A 16,274-nucleotide genomic window follows, 5' to 3' on the forward strand; every position below is an offset into this window, starting at 1 on the left:
TTCAGAGAGAATAGATTAATAAACACTTTCAAATGGAAAAACATAGTTTGGAAAGGTTCCCCTTTCATCTTTAACACAGAGTTTTAATGCTAACCGGAGTTTGAGTAGGCTGTTCCCCCATTCCTTTTCCCTCACCTATTTTTTTTTTTAATCTTAACAACAATAACTTTGCTTTTATTGTGATCATGCTGGCCTTTACTGGTCACTTTTTATTCTTTCCTTTTTTATTTTGAAGTCAGCACGTTAAAAGAAAAAAAAAATCGCAATGTTATTTTAATCAGACCAAATGAAAGAGCAAATCAGAGCGAGAATTTTAATCTGCCCCAAGCAAAACTGCCTTGTACATCTGTCATGTTGGGATTAGTGGAACTCTTTAAAGAAGCTGCAGACTTTTTAAACAAAGTATTAAACATTTGTGACCTGATTTCCATTCTTACAATATTCTCATTAATAAGAGTGCAGGCTGAGAAGACATCTGTTAGGTCCTATTTGTTTTAAGAATATTAAAGGCTAATAAGAATATTGGACAGTGGGGGTGGGTGGGGGGGGAGTTTAAATGTAATATTTAGAGCCAAATCTCAGAGCTGCAGTTTTCCAAAGTGATTTTGGGTCTAACTTGGTGCAGAGTACAGGGAAACACAAATCTTGGACCTCGGGTTGGATGCTCTGTGTTGTTGTTTGTGATTGATTTAGGCTGATGGTTCTTGTGTGAGCCTTCCCTTTGGGCTGGGAGCTTTGCCTGGGGCTCCATCCTTGTTTAGTGAGTGGAGAAGGGGAAACTCTGCCTTTCCAAGATAAAATTTAGGCTGAAATGGTGCAGAAGCAGGGAAACAGTCTTAAATTGTACACAAACAAAACTAGCATGCATGTCTCACCTGCACTCATCCAATGCTGCTTTGGACGAGCCAGGAAGCAGAGTAGAGAGGGGGTGAAAATGTCCTTCATGGGCTGGCTGCTTGTTTTTTGCTGAATGGGAAGGCAGTTAAAGTAAATGGCCTAGCTTGGACCCCTAAGGAAAAAATAAAGCCAGGCATGTGTTGGGTAAAGCACTCGCTGAAAGAAGCCTTCAGTATTAACGTGCATGTATGGTTTAAGAGAAGGTTGCTGTCGACTGCAATCTTTGCATCTTGTTTATGCTTGCTGGGTAAAATATTAACTAAAGCATCTGAACATAAAGTTCTGGTGTGAAAGAATATCAGCAGGGGAGAGCCATATGGTGCCAGGCTGCTAACAAAATACCAAACGCTGGAGATTCCTTTTTGCAGAAGCCTGAAAACTCTCGTTCCCATCCATAATACATGAGTTCACGCCTTTGATTACTCCAAACATTAGTCCAAGTGGTGCAGGAGTCTCTTTGGAGCTTACACAACTTAGGGCACGCTGTGCTCTTCCCCCCTCTTCCTTTACATAAAAGAAATCGATGTTGAGCTGTTAAGATACAAATATCCAATATGCTGTAAGACAATATGTTTCTGAAACTGCTGCGTAAGCTGCCTTCCCTCTAATTAAATATAAACTGCAGCAGAGACTCGCCTTTCTTCATTCCTCTGCTTGAAATTGTTTGGCAAGCATGTGGCTCTCCCTAGGACAGCATCTGCAAGCGAGGCTGGTGCCAGTTTTGGGGAAGCCTCTTGCTCCTTGTGGGTGCAATCAGAACCTCTCTGATCAATGCTGGGGGCTGTGATTGTCTCTCTGAGCAGCAGCTGCCAGGCACGTTTATCTGAGCCCTCTCTGCAAGCCCAGGTCGGGTGCATTCAGCAGCAAAGGGTTCAAACCCAGCATTAGGAGGATTCCCTGGGTGAATATTATTATAAGGTACAAGAGATGGCTCATGGGAGCTTTCATGCATGCAGTACTCAAAAAAACTAGTTATTGATGGCAAAATCTATAGGTGACAGTCTGAAGACTTTTGAAAATCTTCTCCCTCCTTTTAAACAATCCCTTGAAACCAACAATTTGACGCTGAACAACTTGTGCGTGTCACTGGGCTCCCTGAGAGCGTCTGGTTAAGGTTTGTGGTGAGCACCCCCTTACCTGAGCACCTACAGAGTGCAGAGAAAGCTCTCCAGCAGCTGCCTTGGTTAACCCACCTTTCAGAGCTGGAGCCTTTCCCTGCTCCTGGTGTTTCTGCAGCCTGGGAGATGCAGGTCTGGGGGCTGGAAGGCCGTGGCTCTCTGGCAGCCGTGGGTTTGGGGCCAAAGATTGCATTTCAGTCACCTATTTCAGGTCTTGGACATCCAAACCCTCTGGAAGCACATCAGGTTTAGCACCTAAATGCAGAATTAGGCTTTCCTTTCTTCCCATTGTGTCTGTGTGGGCAATGAAGGGTGATGGCATGGAATTAAGTCAGTGCCAAAATGCTGCTGGTTGAATGTTTGGCTGAAGTTTTATGGCAGGGAAGGGTTAAATCTGCAATACTGTGTCTCAAAGAAGGGCTGCTCTGGTGAGCTGCTGGGATAAGTGAAGGTGTCAGGTGAGCTTTGAGAGAAGTTGTCTGGTTTCAGCCTAAAACTGAATTCTAGTGGGGCTTGAAGGCTAAATTGAGCCTTCCTGAGGGACATGAGTCCAGTCCTTGCTCCCAAATACCTGTGTGGGAATGAGAGGAAAATAAATGAATTCACCTCCACAGCAAAGGAAAAAAATAGTCTTTATTTGTAGGAAATCAGAATCTTTGAGTGGGTGAGATTCTGGGTGAAGTTGGGTTGGGTGAAGTTAGCCCAACTTGAGTAGCTCTGCTACTCAAGAGAGGAAAGGATTCATCCCTTTAAAAGCTGATGTGGCCACGAGCACGTCTGGAGTCCCAGCTTCTCCTGCTTTTGCATACGTTTCTCTTTCATAATTCTGAAGCTTTGCAGCTAGCGAGCTTCTGGCAAGTGGAGTTAAAGGTTTGTTTGCTGCCCTCAATATTTTGATGTAATTAGTCAGTGAGCAACTCACTGCTTTTGCCCAGAGAAACGCGCTCTCCAAGAACACAAGTGACAGGAGAGGATTAATAGCCTTCTGGAGAGAGCTGCTCCGTTTTTTATTTAATAAAAAAGAAAAAAAAAAGTGCCTGGGAGCAATGTTGTTGCTTTAAAAAAAATGACATTTGAAATGGTTAACTCCGCCTGTGGTGTCTCAGTGGAGCACAGAGTTGTCAGCTCCTGTCCCACATTCCCTAGAAACTTTCATCTCCCTCTCATCACGGAGCAGCTCTCCTGGCTCCCAGGGAGGCAGGTGGCTCCGGCAGGCTGGCTGCTCCTGCTGCACTCACCCACTGTAAGGACACCCTGCCAGAAAGGGGGGGATTGGGAGAAAATGATTTGGAGAGGAGAGAAACTTCCAACTTGTGGGATATGAGCTTGGCTGTGGAGCCTGGGGGTGACTGCCCTGCTGGGGACTGTGGGCTCCCCCTGCTCCCGCCTCAGTTTTGGGACAAAACTGATGCAGCACAGAGGGCTCAGCCTGGGAAAGAGGCTGGAGGTGGGGGTGAAAGCTGCTCCAAGAGCAGTGCCCATGGGCATCCAGCTGCTGCCTCATCCTCCTCCTTGCTGTCCCTGTGCTGCATTCCCAAGCACGTGAAGGCTGCAGGAAGGACAGAAAGGTATCACTCGCCTCTGTTTAATTTCAATTACACAGAGCCTGCAGGAGCGCTCAGAGCAGTGCCAGCAGGGCTATAAACTCAACATATCTGATGATTCTCCTTTTTTTTCCAAGCAAATGGTGCACAGCAGCCGCCCCATTCAGCAGCAATAATCCTGGGGGGCTGTGACACTCGTGCTGCAGTGGTGACTGCTGTTTAATGAGCTGACCCTTCAGAAGGCATTAATTGCCTCATTTCATGGTGGGCAGCGTGGTACCCTGTGCCTGCCCCTGGTCTGGGGGTTCTGGTGAGGGAATGGTTTGGTTTGAGTGTGCCAAGCCCAGGAGGGTGAAGCTGGTGGGGGCTGAGAGCCAGCGGGCACTGAGCAGAGCTGCCTCGTACCCCTGGGGAGCTGTTGCTGCACGATGATCTCACCTCCTTTTATGCCTTATTGCTTCTGTCTCCCTGACTCCATATGACACACGCTTACGTGTCAACTTTTCACTTCTTATATGGCAGCAGAGAGAAAAGGCTTAATATCGTAAAGACAAGCTGGCAGCTGGGAAGTAGCCCATTTAGTCATCTAACTCTGCGTCAGAGGCACTGCCAGCCCCTTCCCTGGCTCTTCCAGGCAGCTTCTCCCTCCTCTGCCTGACCTGGTGTCACATGTGCTAGAAATCCCTGTCAGGAAAACACTTCCCTGAGCAAACACTGCTGTTGGACCCCAGTCCTGTGCTGGGGGAAAGGCAGTTTGTGCTCCACAAACACATCTGTGTGCCCAACTGGGGCCAAATTTGGGCAGAAACAATGTGGGGTTTTGTTTAAGTTTTTGGGGTTTTGCAGTTGTTTCTTACCCAGAACCTACAGGGCTGAGGGTGAAGTGTCACAGCAGAGTCCAAATAACTTGGGCTGTGACAGTCAGCACTGGAGTATCTCAGGAGATTTGGAGCTCAGAAGGAAGCCAAGAATCATTGACAGATAAATCTGTGGATGGCTAAAATGGCAGAGGAAAGACCAGTTCATATTTTCCATTTCTTCTACTCTTTCCCTACACACTGGGGAAATGTGTATTTGCTGCTCAGAAGCAGGTGCTGAACCTGTGCTGCCTCATCCCAGGAAGGTTGTCTGTAGCTGGCTTTTTACATTTGGCTTCCCCTCAGTGCTCAGCCTCGTGCAAGCACTGTGCTTGGTCTCTCTCTTCTCCCATGCCTTGGTTTCCAAAGTGATGATGGAGTGCTTTGGCTGCAGTGTGTCAGATACTCGCGCTGGATCAACGCCTCCAGCTCAGTCTGTTTGACATCCATCCATGCTGGGAGCACTTCCCTGTGCAGGCTCACAGCAGCTGTGGGGAAGGGGGCTTTGGTTTCAGCAGATGCTGATGCCTTCTTTCACCCCCCAACGTGTTGGGGTGGGCTTGTGTCACCAGTTTGGGGACACCCTGTCCCCATGCCCACAGGTGAGGAGATGCACAGGGGGCTGGTGCTGTGACTGCTGTCGTGGTGGAGCTGGAAGCTGCTTTCCACCAGAGGGGTCCCAGCAGCTGGGAGAAAGAGAGGTGAATTAGGGGAGCCTTGGAGCTGAAATCCCCACTCTTATTTGTTCCTCTGAATCATTGTGGCTCCTTCGTCACCAGCCCCTTCTTCAACCACCCTTCTCCCTGTTCATCTTCAGGCCCACGGTCCTAATGCTGACCTGGAGCCCCTTTGTACAGCACAAAGAGCACACACAGCCCTGAAGGTTGTCCCAGACCTCCTCAGGTGGGGAAGGACATCCTTACCCAACACCTGCACTGCCAGTGGACACACTCCTTGTTCCTGTTCTCACCCTGGCTTACACAGGTCGTTTTCCCACTCCTGAGGGCTCCTGACCAGCAGCACCACAGAAAGGGTTTTACAAGACCCTTGTTACCTCACCCTGAGCTGTCAGGTGGTTTCCTTCAGCAGCAGCTGTCTTGGGGCTGCTTCCTTCCCACTGGCCCAAGACATGCTTGCCCAAAAGCATCTCCAAGAATTTATCCACACAGAATTCTCCTGCTGGTGTTTCGACACGTTGGCTCCACAGAAGCTTTCAATTTGGTATGAAAAGTAATTATTGCCAGGGTGCAGTTTAGCTGTTGTGTTTTACAGTGCTGGTAAGGTTAAAAGAAATAATAATAATAATACAAGAAAGACTCAGCCAGAGTAACTGCCTGCAACATGCTATTTGCATTTTTAAGGAAATACTTCTTTGAGACAGCTTGGGTGAAAGGTCGGCATTTGCATATAAATGGAAAAGAAAGTGTGTGATGCTGGAAGTTACATCTATATTATTTTCTCAGCAGTGAGCTGCTGTTCTGGAGATTAAGGGACGCCGTTTGCATTTGGCTTTTGTTGAATAGAGAAGGTACCAGGAAAGGCAAATTAGAACAAAATAATGAGGGGAATGTGCAAGAAGAAAGAAGCAACATCCTGTTTCTGAGAGATGCTCTCCTGCATGTCTGACTCCTCACACCCCTGCTTGCACAGGCGCTGGGCACGCGTGGATGAGTGTGGCTGAGAGGGGCTCCCCTGCATGTACAAAAGGATGGATGCTGGGGAGGGGTCCCTGCTGTGCTTAAGCCTGGCAGAAAGGAGGATGATGGTGCTCATCATTTGGAAAGGATATGCTGGGGTTTGCTTGTTGTTTTTGGTTTTTTTTTTAAAATATTGCCATTTTCTATTTTCATCAGGCTCAGGTATGTTTGGGGAGGAATTATCAGCCATCTCAATGAGGTTCCTTCAATTGCAGTAGGAACATTCACACTTTGTGGCTGGCAGAGCAAAGGCAGGAGGCAGAGAAATCCTCAGCTCAGGTATTGCTCTTGCCTTGAAGGGGTCCACATTGGCTGAGGGATTTTCCAGGCCCTTCTGCTGCTGTCCTGGGCCTTGGAAACACCAAAAGGATTCTCTGGTAGAGAACCCCAGGGCTTTGTTTCCCCTCTTGTTGGTGGCCTCCCTCACCACACTCTGAGCAGCTTTGTGCTCTGACAGCTCCCCCACAGAGCTGGGGGAAAATCAGATGTTGAACAATGTTCACTCTTTAATCTTTTTGATCAATACTTAAGAACACCGTGCAGACAGCAGCGGTGCTGTGGGCACGCGGCTTTTGTTCCTCTCTGAAGAGTACACAAGTGGTTCAAGGATGGGAAGTGAAAAACACCTCCTTTTATACCTTCTGCTGTGTCCTGCTGCTGTGTACTGCGCTGCTGCCACTTGGTAGGAAAAGAAAAAAGGCTCTAATAAAAAACTCTTATTAACTGGCCGTGAACACTGGAGCATGAATATTGCTCCTAATGAGGAGACACCGCAGCCTCATTTGCTTCCCTTGCATTGTAGGTGCACAGGGCTTCAGCTCCTGCAGCCCTGGGTGACACAGAGGAACAGGAGGGAATGGTGGTCCTTCCCTAGAGCACAATTAGCTGTGCAGAGGTGCTGGGCAGGGGTGGAAAGAGGAGCCCAGATGAAGAGTGGCACAGCCATCACCAGGGTCTGGGGATGGCAGGTCCCATGGCAGGGTGATGTCTGTACCCTGCTCCTGGTGGATTTTGAGCTTGTAAATAAACCCCACACTGAGGGTTTTGCTCCCTCTCCAAGGAGCAGTTTGCCATGGTTCTTCACATTGCAACATGTTTTTGCATTTGGCAAATCTGAATCTTTTTGTGATTGAGCTAGCTGCTCACCGTCCTGTCCTGGAGCTGTGGGGAAGGGGTGATTCCCTGCTCCCACCGAGGACCTGACAAAGAGTTTAGGAGAATGCAAAGGTGCCAGGTATGACAGGACAAAGCATGAGCTGGCAGGGCTGAGGTGAGCACAGGGGTGACACAGCTGCCAGCATCAGAAGCAGGATGAGCCCAGAGGTGAGGTGGCAGGGGCTGGGAAGGAGGACATGAATCACTTGCACTTCAGGCAGTGCTGGAGGAGAGAGCCGAGGCTGGGGATGCTTCCTGAGCTGCAGGAATGGCTGGAAGGAGAGTGGCAGGTTCTTGTGGCTGGAAATGGGGAAGCAGCAGCACGGTGCTGGTGGCGAGCTGTCCTCTTTCCCTTGGCACAGTCTGGTGCTCCCCTCCTGTGTCCTGTGCCCCAGGACCCGCAGAGCTGAGCAGGCTGTGCTTGGCCGTCAGCACTGAACACCTCGGAGCTGTGCTGGTGCTGAGCCAGTGGCTCAGTGTGTCAGCAAGGCACAAGCTGCAGGGGGCTGCTTGGCAGGGAAAGCACTAGAAAGGTTTGTTCCCACTGAAATCAAACCCTTCCTTATAATAAATAAAAGGTCAGAGTGTGCATCACAGATTTCATGACGTCACAGCATGTGGTTTGGTGGCAGGGTAGGCTAAGCCAGCACTGTGTGTTTGTTGGGGCCGTGGAATCACAAATGCAGTTCACTGGTGCAGTGAGATTGGGGTCTCTGGACAGCCATGTGGTGCTGCAAGGCACCCTCTGGCTCTGTGCTGCCGTGAGAGGAGCCACGGCTGGGAACGTGGGGCTGAGGAGCAGAGAGCCCAGGAGCAAACTCCGTGAGCTCTGCAAACACAGTGACAGGGTTGGGGCCCCACAGCTCAGCCTCAGCTTTTAGGAGGAGACTGCATGTGACCCCTTAATTTTTCTTTTTATAGAGATTACAAACACATTGGGACTTCTTCCAGGGGAGAACGTCAAAGCTCAACATCCCCATCCCTGGAAGTGTCCAAGGCCAGGTTAATGGGGCTTGGAGCAACCAGGGATAGTGGGAGGTGTCCCTGCCCATGGCAGGGGATTGGAACAAGATGAGCTTTGTCCTTTCCAACCCAAAACATTTGATGATCTCCCTGGTGATTGCCCAGCTCCTCTCTAAATGTGATAAGGAAAACTATCTTCAGTTTAGCAAATGAACAAAGTAATCCACAATCCAGCCAGCCATGCTAGATCTCCCATCCATACATCCCATCTTAACTAATTATTAAATCATATTTGCTGATAAGTATGAGATGTAATATCTATTACACAGCTGTTAAACCTCAATTAATATGTTTTAATGATCAGTCGTGTACTGTGCAATATACAATTAACATCCGGTATTAGATCTTAAATTAAATGCGTGTTTGGGAAGCTAAATTTGCAGCACTGAACACAGCCCTGCTTCAGTAAACAGAGATAATTGCCTGGAATAGGCAGCACTCCTGTGCCCTGAGAGGGGGCTAAACCAACCCTCCTGGCATCAGAGACGAATGGAGGAGAATTGCTGAAAAAGCTGGGTTCTACTTGTTCAGTGTATTTTGATTCCTACCGAGGTTTTAATTCCTTTCCTTTGGAAAAAAGCACCCTGATGCAGAGCTGCTGCTCCTGCAAGTGGGAAGGTTGAGGTGCGTGGGGTGCTGGCTCAGAAGGGTTTTTACTTGGTTAATGTTGAGCAGGAGTGTGGAGCAATTAATTGTGCTGAGTCCTGGGGCTGTGTGAGGGTGTTCAGTGCTGCAGTTTGGAGCTGAGACTGAGGGCTTAAATCAAAGATAAGGCTCATGTTACCTGCCAGCAGGAAAGCTCTCATTGCACCAAGGGCTTGGGGCCGTGCAGGGAAGTAAATTCACTTATTGGTGTTCTCCAGGCAGTGGCCACAGAGCTGCATGTGTGGGCAACAAACTGCAAAATCACAGAAACACAGAATGGGCTGGGTTGGGACTTTAAAGTTCATCTTGTTCCAGTTCTCTGCAGTCAGGGATACTTTCCATGACTGCAGATTGCTCCAAGCCCTGTCCAGCCTACTTCCAGGGATGGGGCAGCCACAGCTTCTCTGGGCAGCCTGTGCCAGGGCCTCCCCACCCTCTGAATTAAGAACTTCTTCCTAACAGTGGACCTAAATCTCTGGTTTAGTTTTAAGCTGTTGCTCCTTTTCCCATCACTACTCACCCAAGTAAAAAGTTGCTCTCCCTGTTTTCTATAAAATGCAGGGGTGTCAGGCAGCCAGCAGTGCAGAGGGGTGCAGCAGTCCAGGAGTGCTTTCTCCAGATTAGAGAAGATGCAAAATTTGGTTTTGAGATTTTTTTTTTAAATTCATATAAAAGTTGGAGCCACAAAATGCTCCCTCTGATCCCTTACACTGCTGCAGGTGTCTGCTCTGAGAAGTGGGCCCACATTGTCTGGTGGGATGCTGAAGGACCAGCCCACTCTCAGCATGCTGCTGCCTCCTTAACTCAGGATTCACCTTTCCTGTGAAAAATGTGCCTGAGCAAAAATGAAGAAAAATTTTCCTCCCTTCTTTTTTCTTTTCTTACTCTTGGAGGAACAAATGAAGATTGATATGTTTTTCCTCTAGTCTTTCAGTTTGAATATGCAGTGATGCATCTTGCAAGGAAAGGAAGCCTTCAACCCCCCATTTTCTCTACAGAACCTTCCCCTCACCCCATCACTTTGTTATAGCAGATGTAACCTCTGCAGAGATTTGGGGATGAGGTGGGGCTGCAGCTGGGGCTCCCCTGGCACTGCGAGGACATTTGTGAGAGCTGACTGCCACGAGGCCCCCCCTTCCTCATTTTCTATTCATCCTCACCCCAAAGCTTCCTATGAGATTTGCTGTGTTTATTTTGGGGGGACTTTTCTGTGATTCTTTAGAGGGTTAATTTTTTATTTCCTGCCAAATTAATGCTTTCGTCTCTCTTTGGAAATGTGAAGTAAAACACACATGAGTCTGATTAACACTCCAAATTGCTGTGGTCTCCCTCCCAAGTTTCCACATCATCTTGTTTGGGGTCAGATGAAGATGTCTCGAACCTTTCAAAGAACTTGCTCTTTTGTACCAGGATTCCACACAACTTGCAGTGCTTTGGCTCACAGCTGTAGATATCCCAGAGGGGGACGGATAGATTCAAGGTTTGGGAAGAACCTCATCTGGCAGAGCATGGTGATGGCTTGTCATGAATGTTGATGGGGAAAAGCAGCCCAAGACTCCAGTGTGCGCTCCAGTCCTGCCTGGGTGGATGACACTGAGGAGGGAGGTTTCATTTGGGATTGATCCATCAGACCAGCTGAGCATCTCAGTCATTTTCCAAGGGGGTGTGGATGCAGGTGCTCCATGCTCTGACTTATCACTGTCCAACCTCAGTGTCAGGAGGGACCCCAGAATGTGCCATTCCCTCTGGGATCTGCCTCCTTGGGCTTAAAAAACGTATTTAAAACCACATCCCACAGCTGCTGGTGGGTGGCCCAGGCAGGGGTTAACAGACATGTCCTTCACACAACCAGTCAGCTTCGTTTCTGCTGAAGCCAGGATCCAGAGGGAGGTGGAAAGGGCAGAGCCGGCAGTGCAAGCTGATCCTCCCTGGAGACCAGATGCATTTAAGCAGCATGGAATAGAGGAAATCTGATTCCAGTGTTGACAGAGCTGCCTCGGCCATTCCAACTGGGCTGGGCAGAGGGTCTGGAGCAGGCTGGAAGGCTCTGAGCTGGTGTGGGCAACACACCTTCAGCCAGGCCAAGGCTCCTTGCCCCAGTACTCAGCCCTTTCCCGCCTCTTGCTTAAAGGGATGAAGGCATGGGACATCAGGATCCTTTGGCAAGGATAAGATGGCACTTTGAGCCAGATTTAGCCACAGCAGCTTCCAGGATTCACCCTTTACTTGGGCTCACGTGAGAAAACAGGCCCAGAGAGGATGAATCTGCACGTGTTGCTAATTTTTCCTCCTTGTGGTTGAATCTCATGACTTCTCATCCTTTCAAAAATCTTCTAAGCTATCTTTCGGGTTATACAGGATCCATTGTTTGTACAGTTTAACCCTCTCTTTGCTCCTGCCCCTACTGCATCCCATAGAGGATGCTCCTGTTTCAAAATGTGCAGCTGGGAGAAGGATGCTGAGGGAAATGCTTTAGAGAAGCAGGCAGGCAGTGCTGACCTATGAATGTGCTATCGAAACATCTTTATTTCTTCTTATTTGATATTTCCCCCCTCTGTTCTCCTTTCTTCTGTCCATTTCTAGCTTCTTTCCCTCATTTTTTTTTTGGTTTTCATCATCTGCTTGGCCATCTGTGCCTCCCCACTCCCTTTCCTCAGAGCTTCTCCAAAGCAGAATAATATTTCAGCAACTCATGGATTTTGTCTGCAAGCCCTGAGCCTTTTCTGAAGGTCCAGGCCAGAACAAAGTGCTTCAAACATGGTTTGGAGTCTCTAACACAAATGATTCTCCTGTGACACCTACAAAAGTTCCCCCAGCTGCCCTCTTGGCTTCAGAACAGCTGTTTTAGGACGAATACACAAAGGGGATTTTGACAGTCACCTATCTTAAGAACCATCTTGGATGTACATCACCCTAAGTCTGAATTATCCCAGTCTTTCAATGCTAATTTTCAACACTTAATAGTGTGTTTTCCAACTGAGGATTGAGCTGAGCAGAGCTGCAGTGTTTGGGGTAGGCGGAGAGTGGAAATTATTTATGGTTTGGGCTCTTGACCTTGGCACAGCACCCTGGGGTCCTGCTCGGGGCATGGAGACCCTCAGGATCTGTAAGGCCATTAAAGAAAGCAGGCAGGGAATAAACACTGCATTTCTACCTCTGGTGGGTGCTGCTGAGCGGGGCTGGGCTGACTCTGGGTCCTGACCCTGTTTTCCTCTTTCCCTCCTCAGAAAATGAGTTTCGGGGTGAGCTGCTGAACCAGAGGTGGACGTGTGGAGAGAAGATCAGCAGCTGCGAGGGAGCCGCCGGCCTGCACGGCACACGCATCAAGGTGGGTACACAAGCAAGGACATTTTTAGGACAGCGACCCTCCCACCACATGAGTTGGCCATGGGATAAGGGCTACATGTGCTCCAGCTCCTTCTGGACCAGCTGCTCCTGGGGGAACGGAGCCTTTCCGGTAGCCACAAAGTGATGGGCAGCACTTGGAAACCTCTGTCTCCTTGCTCCAGCCAAACCTCCTGTACAGTGAATCCGGGCAGGGAGGGCTTCCAGCTGTCGAAGTTTGGCTTGGAGTCCAGATATTTAAATTCTTGCCTTCCTCTCCGGTGCCATCCTTCAAGGGTGGCTCAGATCTGGGTATTTAGGTCGCTCCCAGCCTGTTAAAATAGGCCTTTTCTGCAAGGCGCCGGCTGGTCGGAAGGAGCCCCTTGAACACCAGGTGAAGCTGTGGTGCCTTTGGAGGGGACAAGCGAGCCATTCATCCCCACCGGGACCCTGGACAGCTCCTGGGGCTCAACACAGCCACTCATTTACTGCTGCAGCTGTGGCTGATGAAAGAGGTACAGCCAAGGCTGTCAAACCTCCCGGCAGATTCACTGCCAGCAGATTAGGAAGCTTCAATTAAGCAGAGAACTGGGCTGTTCACTGCACAAATGGTGCTTCCTGTCCTATTTTGGCCTCTCAGTAGTCAGGCACCCTGTCCAGTGAGTGGATGGACCCACCTGGATGATGAGGAAGCTTCCTTAGGTGACTGATGTTACCAGCATTTCCTGTATCCCTAGATAAACCAAACCCTGGGAAAATTCCAAACCAGCAAAAATCCTCACTTTAAAACATCCTTCTTCCCTAACAAGCTGTCAGCTGCATGCAGGTGTCGCCAGGAAAGCTCACACCTTCTTAGAAAGCAGAGTAAGCAGTTGTTGCTATATTTAAAATGAGCTCAATTAAGGCTTTTCTATTGAACCTGCCAAATAAGCACTTAGGTTAGATTTAATAAGATTGTCGTATGTTAATAAAGTAATGATTACAAAAGGTAACATTCCCAGTACCTGGCGCTCATCTGGTTCTCTGTCTCTAACAAGCACATCACGAATATTAACCATTTCCTGCAATCCTCAGCTCTGCTTATCTGTGTTTTATCTGAGTGCCTGGCTCAGGGGTGAGAGGAGGGGATGGGGAGGGGGAGTCTGAAGGGAGCCTGCATATTGTGTGAGTGTGCAACCCTCTTACCTCACAGGGGGAGAGGTCCTGATCACTCTCTAACCTTTGGATCTGCATTGTGTGCACATGCTTGCACTTCTCCGTGTGCTCATAAATACATATTGTATTTAAATGTAGTTTTTCATGCCAGTCACAGCTCGTAATCCACAGGGTGCACAGTGATGAAGGACAAGGGGATGTGGGGCACGTTTACTTATTTATTTTTGCCTCTAAAGAAGTCCAGGCATGGGATAAAATGTCCTGTGACAGGTTTGAAATGAGATCTCCGCAGTGCTGGGGAGAGCTGATCTCTGCACGGAGCCAGCTGAGCCCAGACACTGCTGCCAGGGCTCATCCTGGACCACGGTGTCTGGTGGCAAAAATGAACTTTTGCCTCCCAAATCTCTATTTTCCTGTGCCATTGGGGTGTAGCTGGGAGGCAGCTGAATAGCAGGCGGGTTGTTGGTGAGGGCTGACTGCTGTCAGGACAGGTAGGGTGGATGGTGGTGGGGTCACCAGAGCCCATCCCTGCTGTCCCCTTCACAGAGATCTCAGCAACCCCCTCACATTGTGCCACCCAAGGATAATCTCATGGAAAAGGCAGCTGGCTTATCACAGAGCTGGAAAACAATGAGGTTGAAGAACTACAATTATTTCCCCCCCTCCTTTTTCCTACCCCTCCTCTTCTGGCACGAGAGCCTTTGGCACGTACGGAGCCGCTTCGGTCTCGCCGGCGTTGGGATTGCGCGCTGTAGCGCTTCCCAAGAGCGGAGAGGAAGGTGTGTGTCAACTCCAGCCACGGCCTCTGCAATCAGCCAGCCTAATGCTGGGCTGTCAGCGCTGTGCAGGCAGCGGTGCAGCTGCGCCTGTGTCAGACGTGATGCTCAGGAGCAGCTTTTCTGCTCCGCTTCCCCCGAGTGTGGAGGATGCCGCTGCCATCGCGGCAGCGCTCGGGAAGCGCTTCACTCGCAGCACTGGGTGATTTTGGGGGGGGACTGGACCCTTTCTGCAAATGCAAAGTGACAGCACGGCTTCAGGAGGATGTTTGTGACACAGCTGGAGTGTCAGATTCGAGGTGGGTACAAGCTGTGGGTTTGCATCTCGACATGTCAAGGCAAAATCCTCCCCCCTCCCCGACTGGGAGCCCGGAACACCGTGCAGGGTGTCCTTTCCTGGAAGCAGTCAGAGCAAAAGGCAGACGGGAGCTTATTCAGCTGAGAACAGGACTCACAATAGGTGGAACGTCAGGAGGATTTAAATCAAGCAGCTTGGAAGACCCTAAAGGAAGGAGAGGGAAAAAAATCCCTCTAATCTCAGAGTGTGGTTATAAAATAGCAGCTGGGAGCTACGACTGAGCCTTTTTTTAAAAGTAGAGGCACTCTGTTGATCAAGAGTATTTCTTCCTCCATCATCCCTTATTTATTTATTTTAAAAATTCACAGCTAGAGAAGGTCCAGCAGGACAAAGTCCTCCTCACTTTCTGCAATGAACAAATATGCCATGGTGCTTTATAGAGAGGAAAGAGGAGAAATTTGGAGACCCAGATCCAGGTTTCTCCAGCTGTGCTCAGCCTGCAACAGCCAAGGAGGAATTCCTCATAAGAAACAAAAGGGAGGAGAAATCAGGATGGGCCATTCAAACCCATCCTCATTGAGAGGCAGTTTTGCTGCCTTTTCCCTTGAGTAGCTAAAGAAGGGACTCTTTGGATCTTCAAGAGGGGAAGAACCAAGCAGAAAACTCCTTTTCAACAATTCTGTAGGAAAAAATGTCATTTCTTCTGGCATTTTCCTTCTGCTGCTAGGCAAATATAAGTTGGGGGGGTTTTAAAAATTAAAAATAGAGGCACTGTGTGTCTGTCTGTCCCTCTAAAGCACAGATGCTGCTTCTTGCAATTGGCATTTTGCTACATCTACAAACGAGCACCGATGGAAGCTCTGCTGCTTTCAGTATAAAATAAATATTCCTGCTGAATCCTCACCTCCCTTTGTCCAGCTGAAGGGTTTTTCAGCATGTTTATTTTCTCTGAGCTCCGTGGTGCTCTTGAATACATATAAAGTATTACTGCTGACCGGGGGGAATTTCAGCAGGGCCTTTAATGGCAGATTTGCATAGAGCTGTCGAAGCCCAGGCACACCTGGGCATCAGCACGTGCTGGGCTCCCAGTGGGTTTGTGTTCTGTTATGTTCCTTGGGCTTCCAATGCAAAGGAAATGTGTATTAAGACAAGAAGAAAATGTCAAGCCTGTAGGTACTTCATAAAATGAAACTTCAGATCCGTGCTGTATTGCTGTCTTGGCAGCAGAACAAGACCTGGGCTGTAGAATCTGGCTGTTAAAATTCACACTGTGCTTGGGTTAAACTCCTTTTCAAGTTTATCTGTCTGAACATCATTGATTTAAGTCTGCAGCACTGACAAATTATCACTATAACTTGTATTCTGTTCATGTCAGGGAGCTCCTTAGTGAGGGTAAACAGGATAGGGGGCTTTTCTTACTTTTAGAGAGAAAAGAGGGGGGGAAAGAGGAACATGGAGATGAAGTCACGTTCCCAAGGTTACCCTGACTACCACTGATCTGAATCCTGAAGGGAGTACCCTGAGACCCAGCATAGGGTCCTTCCTTGTAATGTTGGGTTAGGAAACTTTCAAGATGCTGATTTTGATTTAATCTTAGAGATAACCCATGCATAAAGTGAGGATGTGTGGAATAAACCTCTGTCTTTTTCAGCCAGACTAATGTGCTTGTGACTGGCATCTGGCAGCAATAATTTATTCGCAGGTTTCCTTTTGGACTGCTTTGTTTTCATTCAGAGTTAAAGCAATAAGACTGAAATCCAGACAGCTCCTCAGCCTGGCTGTTAT

General features: G+C 48.7%; 1 protein-coding gene across 7 annotated transcripts in view; it reads left to right on the top strand.

Annotated features, from left to right (window-relative positions):
• The window catches only part of MYT1 (myelin transcription factor 1), a 64,929-nt gene that overhangs the window by 10,262 nt on the left and 38,393 nt on the right, over positions 1-16,274 (top strand). For all 7 annotated transcript variants that reach the window (XM_038159167.1, XM_038159171.1, XM_038159169.1 and 4 more), the window contains one exon: positions 12,164-12,264. In XM_038159167.1, the coding sequence (XP_038015095.1) occupies positions 12,164-12,264 (101 nt within the window). The remainder of the gene's footprint in view (positions 1-12,163; positions 12,265-16,274) is intronic.

Source organism: Motacilla alba, chromosome 20, assembly GCF_015832195.1.
Source record: "Motacilla alba alba isolate MOTALB_02 chromosome 20, Motacilla_alba_V1.0_pri, whole genome shotgun sequence".
Classification (NCBI taxonomy): Eukaryota; Metazoa; Chordata; class Aves; order Passeriformes; family Motacillidae; genus Motacilla; species Motacilla alba.